Below are 6,622 nucleotides of genomic sequence, written 5' to 3'. Positions count from 1 at the left end.
TACATAAACACAAAAGACCCCCTGTGATTCAGAAGTGTAATGACGAGCTGCTAACAGAATATGCTGAACTTATAAAAAGGACTCCATTAAAAACACGGCTTTGTACCCCTGCCCAAAATGGCATAGTTAAGTAATTTGAAGAATATCTTATCGGCTCAGAGCTAAAGAAATATATGCACCACCTCCCTCGACCCCTGAGATTTAAAGTGAGCTTGGTGTGAAACAAAAAAAAAAAAAAAAAAAAAACGAAATTATTCCAAAATACAGAAAAGAAGAAGCAATTCTTAAACCCAAACTCCATCGGATATTTTTTCTTTTAAGTTTTTATTATTTAAATACACCATACTAGAGCAAATGTCTCTGAAAATATCACAAATAAAAGATTTTTTTTCTTCATTCAGCAAATTAGAAGTAGGGGGGGGAATTTCTACACAGTAGCTGCTATGAGCCTGATTTTTATTTTCCCGATTTTTTTTTCATTCTTTTTTTTTCCTTTGCCATGGGCGTAGCAACATTAGGACAAAAACACTTACATGCATACATACATTGTATTTTACAGAGATACAATAAAAGTGTTTGTGATAGAATATCACAAAAGCCACATCTCTTTCCTTTATCTCATGTTCAGTTTTGATTGAAACACATTTCCTTACAACACTTAAATATACAAAGAGCAAATAGAATGTTGTTAAGGTAAAACACAGGGTACAAACTCTGGCCAGTGCCCTGCTAATTGTTAATGAGGGTAGAAAGCAGATTTGAATGCTTCTTTTAATTAGCTTCATTAGTCATTTCCCTCCTCCCAAGCTCCCTCCCCCCCCCAAAGATGTCCTCCGGTGGATTTTTTTCATTTTCTCTATAGTCTCCCATTAGCCCAGGTTCATGGAGTCCTTAATGTTCATATTCAGTCATTTTAATACACCAATAAATGCGGGAAGAGCGATCAAGACTAAAGAAGGTGCAATGGCATGGAGCTGGCACTGGTGCTAGCTACAAAGGTGACTTGTCTACTGAAGACACATGGGATCCACCTGTGATGAACAAAATCTGAGATGAAGGCACGCATTCTGCATTACTCTGACCTTTTAGCAGACCTGCAAGAAATAAAAATGGGCATCTTAGCTAAAATGCTAAATTTGAGAGAGATTAAACTCAAACATGACTGCTTTTGTCTTCCCCACGTTCACTCATCTTCTTTTATTAGATTACTTTCCAACTGTGACCTGATGGAGGCTTTCTACGCTGCTTACTCTGGCAGTGAAGAACTAAAGCATAACATTTTCTGCACTTTTACTAGCAGAGAAAATGAGACAATAAATGGACTTTCAGAAAGTTTCTGGTGTCGAGTTCTACCATGAATTGCTTAACTGTGAAAAGCAAGTCTCCTTCCGAAAAAGAATGAATCGTAACGTCTTGCCTCGTACTGGTACCTTACAGGCACGCCGGAGCCAGGTCCCTCCCCAGGAAGTTTTGGGTTAACACTCTCATCTGGGTAACCTTTGGCAAGTTACTTAACTGTCTGTGTCTCAGTTTCCTTTTCCTTAAAGGGGGGACAATAAAACTGTTATAAGGATTATGTAACACATGGGGAGTACATTCAATAGTGCCTGGCACTTAATAAAACCTAAGCAAATATTGGCAGTTATGATTATTCTGATATCTCCATGTGATGTCCATTCACCCGTGTCATTCTCTACCTAAAGGTATGTGTGTATATACGTGTGTCTAACCACACACAAATATCCGGACACTACTTTTCACTTAGTCCTTCCTATCTGCTACACCACTTACTATTACATAAATATTTTAAATATACGAATCAAACATATGTAACGTGTTAATGACGTGCTCAATTAAAGAACATAGTTCAATGGAAGTCTAACTTTAATGTCTAAGTTAGAAATGATAATTCGCACAGTCATCGAATACAATCTGTTTGCAATTACCAAAATGGAATAATATATATTAGGTTTTTATGGGTTTTAAATGACATTTTGAGCTTCCCAGAAAGTTCGCGTTTCACCCTTCCCCTAACTTACTAAAAGCCTGAAGTCTATTAGGAGCTGCAACCCCCCACTTCCAAGCTAATTAAAGTGGTGAAGGCTTAATTCCCCAGAGTGGAGACTCAGTGTGAGAAAGGTAATTTGTCTGTCCAGAACAAAGATGCGGCAGCAGCCAGCAAGCATATTTAATAAATGAGCATCGAATGTCCTCTACGATGGACACACACACCACACCAATTATGTAACTACGGGGGAACTGCGAAGTGATGTGTAAACTAAAACACTCGCTAAATCTTCCTCCGACCAAAGAGATGGGATCTCTTATTTGGCTGAAAAGCACAGATTATTCTAGATGGAACCATCACCTCTGAGTGGAAGGAAAGATTTCAGAGCAGGCAAAAATTCACCAAAAAAAAAAAAAAAAATTAGACACAATTTTTGATTGTATTTACATAACTCTCTACAAGGCAATATTCTCCTGAGGGAAGCCAAGTCTCCTCAGACGAAAGAGAGAGGCTATAACATTTTGTAGATCCTTGAACAACAGTGCTCTGAGATTTCAGCCCAAAGACTCTATGATTTAAAAGCTGAAAATTATTTTTTTCGGAATATACACAAGCCAACGATGTAAAACAACAACTGAACTGCGCATCCCAGACACTGGGAACAAGATTCAGGAGAATAAAAGTTGAAAGGGGCCAGATGATGGGGGCCTCTACTTTCCATACAATTAGCTGCCTTTAAAGGACGGATGTACAAATAATCAACTCATTACTTCTCAGCCAGAGGACGCTCGGGTCTATTCATTATGCATCATGCACTAAAAATGTAATTGGTTCTGCGAACAGAAGGAAAACGGCCAAAATTAATGTCCAATTTTCCCCACCAAAAATATGGAGAACGAGCAAGAAGAAAATAATAAAATGGAGCTATTTGTCATTTCTCCCCATCTCATCTCCCCCAGAAAAGAAACGCCACAGGGTTTCAGGAAAATAATTTTAAAGCGTTCTCCAGGTCCAAGAAGCAGTTTGCGTTCCACTAGGAAGTGTGTTTTCATTCCCCGCTCCCTCTGCCCTCTCATTAATATCTCTCTGGACCACGTTCAGCTCGCCCAAAACCTTTATTTACAAAAACTAACTTGTGAATTGACTGTGCTCATGGTGAGCAGTGCACCAAGGGCAAAAATGTGAGACATTTAGGCCAACAGGGAAATGTTCATAATTAACATCACCCCCGCCCCAAACACAGCTTCTCATCCATGTCTGACAAGAACATATCCTTAAGTTGTATTTCCTCATGCCTTTTAAGAGCTATTAATTTTTGAAGGCCACCTGTCTCCTCTTGGCTTCCAATGTTAAGAAAATATACACTAGTAGGTTCTTATTCTTTGCCTAATATATCCTGTGTTCCCAAATGAACACCCCACCTCTCCCATCCTGAAAAAGGTGCAGAAAACGGAAGACTCCTATGAAAGGCACGATACACGAAATCTTGTAAACACGTAAACCAGCCTTGTCTCCGGTTTTCCTCCCTAACACCTCTCGACCTACGTCATCCTACACTTTTCAGTAAGATGTTGCCGTGAGACCCTGCCCATACTTTCTCCATGTCTCTGGGCTTAGTCCGGAGCTCACACTGCTGTGGCCGTATGCAGTCGTGCTGCACAGCCTGGCTACAAATTTCCCATCTCGTCTCCACATCCCCCAGTTCGCACCATGCACGGTGGTGAGCTGTACCGGTCATGTTTTTATGCTTTGCTAAGTCGGGGAAACAAATGGTGTAAAACCAGCACAACATTAAGATACATTTTGTGGGAAAACTAAGCTTTTATGATGGAGGAGGTGGGTAAGAGATCAACCATTTTATCCCTATACATTTTTTTTTCTCTTTTTTTTTGGTTACCGTGTGTAACTACAAGTGGCTTTGCCTCTCAATTGAAACGGGTATCTCAAAAAACAATTTATGATACCCACTTATTGCCCTCAGTTCTGCCCTACAGATCCACTTAATTACAACTGAAACCACGCAAATCCGTAAGTATTTATATGTATCGGCACATCTTAAAGAAGCTTGAAATGGCTCATCAATGGTTGGTGAATTTGCAACAAAAAATTTGACTCCTATTCTTAAAATAGTATTCTACGTAGCTTCCCACATAAGTAAACTATATAAGGAAAAGTGTGCATATTTTGATGCAATTAACATTTACTTAATAAAGAAATGGACAATATATTTGAAATCATCCCATAAAGCTGGGTAAGAGAAAACGATTAAAAAAAAGCATGAAAATATAGCACTCTAATTTTAAGTAGTTTAAAGTTTTCAAATATTAGTCCTTTTTCCCTACACACAGCATTAAGAAAATGCATTACAGAAGACAAAGAAGCCTAATATTTTTTCCTGAGACTTTTGAAGCTTGCTGAATTCCTATTTGCAGATAAATGTTGTTTTTTGTGATGCCTACAACAGACATTAATGAAGTTCCTATTGTAAATCCATAAAGAATTACCAAGTGAAGTGTGCACTTTTTGTTTCAATGCAATAACTCAGTGCTATGTGATTGCCTGGGTTAATGATGAAAAAGTCAAACATACTATCAGAGCTGATGGAAAAATCTATCACCAATCTGAAATTAAAATTCATCTGTGGTCAATAAGATTTAATATCCATGCAAGTGGCGCTGTAAAGAGTAAATGAATCAATGTCATCAATACATAATCAGTATGAAATACGATGTGAATAAAATTATGCACACGAGTCATACATTTCACTCTTTTCTGGGCCAGTGTGGAATGAACAGTCTCTTAACTGAAGGTTGACAGTAATTGTTACAAATTAGGCACAGCAGTTATCAAAATGCACTCACTTGCATAGCTATAGGACTTATTAAGGAGATTAAAATAGATCTACAACCATCCAGGACTGGAGGTGCTGGACAGCTGTTGATCGCCAACTTTCCCTCCCAAGTGCCTTCTAATACTACATGATTTGTATTTGTATCATTTCCTCATTTCTGACTCCAGTCCACAAACTTTCCAGTTTGTGAATCAAGAATCGAGATACATTATCTTTAACGGCGCTACCTATGGTCCAAAGGCATTAGTAAGAATTAGAACTTTTTAGAAAGCTGTAACTTATTCAAATTTTATGGGACTACCGATCAACAAAAATGCTCTCCTCTGGCACTACAGAACGTCTGGTAAAACAGCTCTTTGAAAATTCAAAGCAGTGTACGTTGGCTTTGGGAGGCAGGTGTCTGGATTGCTATCACTAATGCAGAAATCATTCTTTCATGACAAAGACATGTATTCTCTTTTTCTACCAGAAATGTTCTAATTTTGCCCCCTGCAATAAGCTATTCACATCGTATTCCTGAATTTCAAAACTGTCGAGTGGGATAAACAACTGGTCATAGGGAAGTTTTATGTTTTGCCTAACTTTGCATGTGATAATCCGATGTTCAGCATCGGTGAGGCTACAGCTGTAAGTAAGTCAGGATTTTTTATTTTTAACCACAGAAGATTCGCAATTTAATCAATCATCTCTTGTTTCTGAACCCCGTCTGTATGAGTAGCCAACATTTCTTTCAAAGGGTACGCAGAAACACAACCCCCTCGGAAAAGCCCAGTGCTAGGTGAGGGCTTGAACCTCCTGACTTGCTCTAGTAAAGCCCATGGGTAAGTGCTAGGCACTCACCTTCTGGTCTGGCAGCAGTGGATTGCTCTGAAGCGAATTCAAATGGCCATTGATGAGCGCTGTGGGTCTATCATGTTCACAAAATAAACTGCCATTGACGTAGTGAAACCGATCTCCCGGGACCAGGCGATTCCGGCAGGTAGAGCATGTGAAACACTGCAAGGGAAAAGCAAGCCCGCTGAGAACAAGTGCAAATTAAGTCTTTTTTGTCACAAGTTTATCAACTGTTTTTAAGCAGGTATCTGTCAAGTACAGAGAGCCACTTAGGGCTTCATGGTTTTTTGTTTTTTGTTTTCCTTGTGGCATGATTCTGGGAGAAGAACAGTAAGCCGAAGTGCAAGAAATTGGATCAAGCTAAAGGGGGAAAAAGACAAACAGGGGTGTGCTTCAGGGGTTAGGGGGAGTGGCGTGGTGGCTGTGTGGTACTCACTGCCACGCTATGGTTTCAATGGATTCCTTCAGTGTCTGTGGCTTCAGAAAACAAGGTTCGTACTAAGGAGAAATGCTTTGTCTCCGCGGAAGAAAGGTATGGTTCTTTTAAAAACAGAGGAGGAGTAAATGCTACCTTCAGATGATACACATTGCCTTGGGCCCTCATGACGAGCTCGCTCGCAGGGATCGACTGTCCACAGGCGCTGCAAGCACCGCTATTCCCAAATAACCTGGAACAGAGATAACCGGGACACTGGTGAGCAACCCTCAGCCACAGAAACAGGAAGCAATCCCCAGCCTCTGGTGCCCTCCCTCTGCAATGCATTTGACAGAGGCTGAATTCTTAGGCTCTGGCCTCAAATATGATGAGTGATTTACATCACCTGGGAAAAATCCTTTTGGGGAGTTGGGGGGGGTGGTCACAACTAACTTCTGCCTACCACAGAGGAAGAGGATGCCCCGGGTTTAATCAAAATATTGACTTCCACCTC

At 40.0% G+C, this 6,622-nt stretch overlaps 1 protein-coding gene across 3 annotated transcripts in view; it reads right to left on the bottom strand.

Annotated features, from left to right (window-relative positions):
• Window positions 1–305: 305 nt before the first annotated feature.
• Window positions 306–6,622, bottom strand: part of LMO4 (LIM domain only 4) — a 17,210-nt gene continuing 10,893 nt past the window's right edge. For all 3 annotated transcript variants that reach the window (XM_032494733.1, XM_006188904.2, XM_032494734.1), the window contains exons 3-5: window positions 6,265–6,361; window positions 5,700–5,855; window positions 306–1,094 (exon numbers count right to left, since the gene is read on the bottom strand). In XM_032494733.1, coding sequence (XP_032350624.1) covers window positions 1,086–1,094; window positions 5,700–5,855; window positions 6,265–6,361 — 262 coding nt within the window. In that variant the 3' untranslated portion in view covers window positions 306–1,085. The remainder of the gene's footprint in view (window positions 1,095–5,699; window positions 5,856–6,264; window positions 6,362–6,622) is intronic.

Source organism: Camelus ferus, chromosome 13, assembly GCF_009834535.1.
Source record: "Camelus ferus isolate YT-003-E chromosome 13, BCGSAC_Cfer_1.0, whole genome shotgun sequence".
Classification (NCBI taxonomy): domain Eukaryota; kingdom Metazoa; phylum Chordata; class Mammalia; order Artiodactyla; family Camelidae; genus Camelus; species Camelus ferus.
Note: the sequence above shows the minus strand (reverse complement) of the source record. Positions and strands in the feature narration are given on the sequence as shown.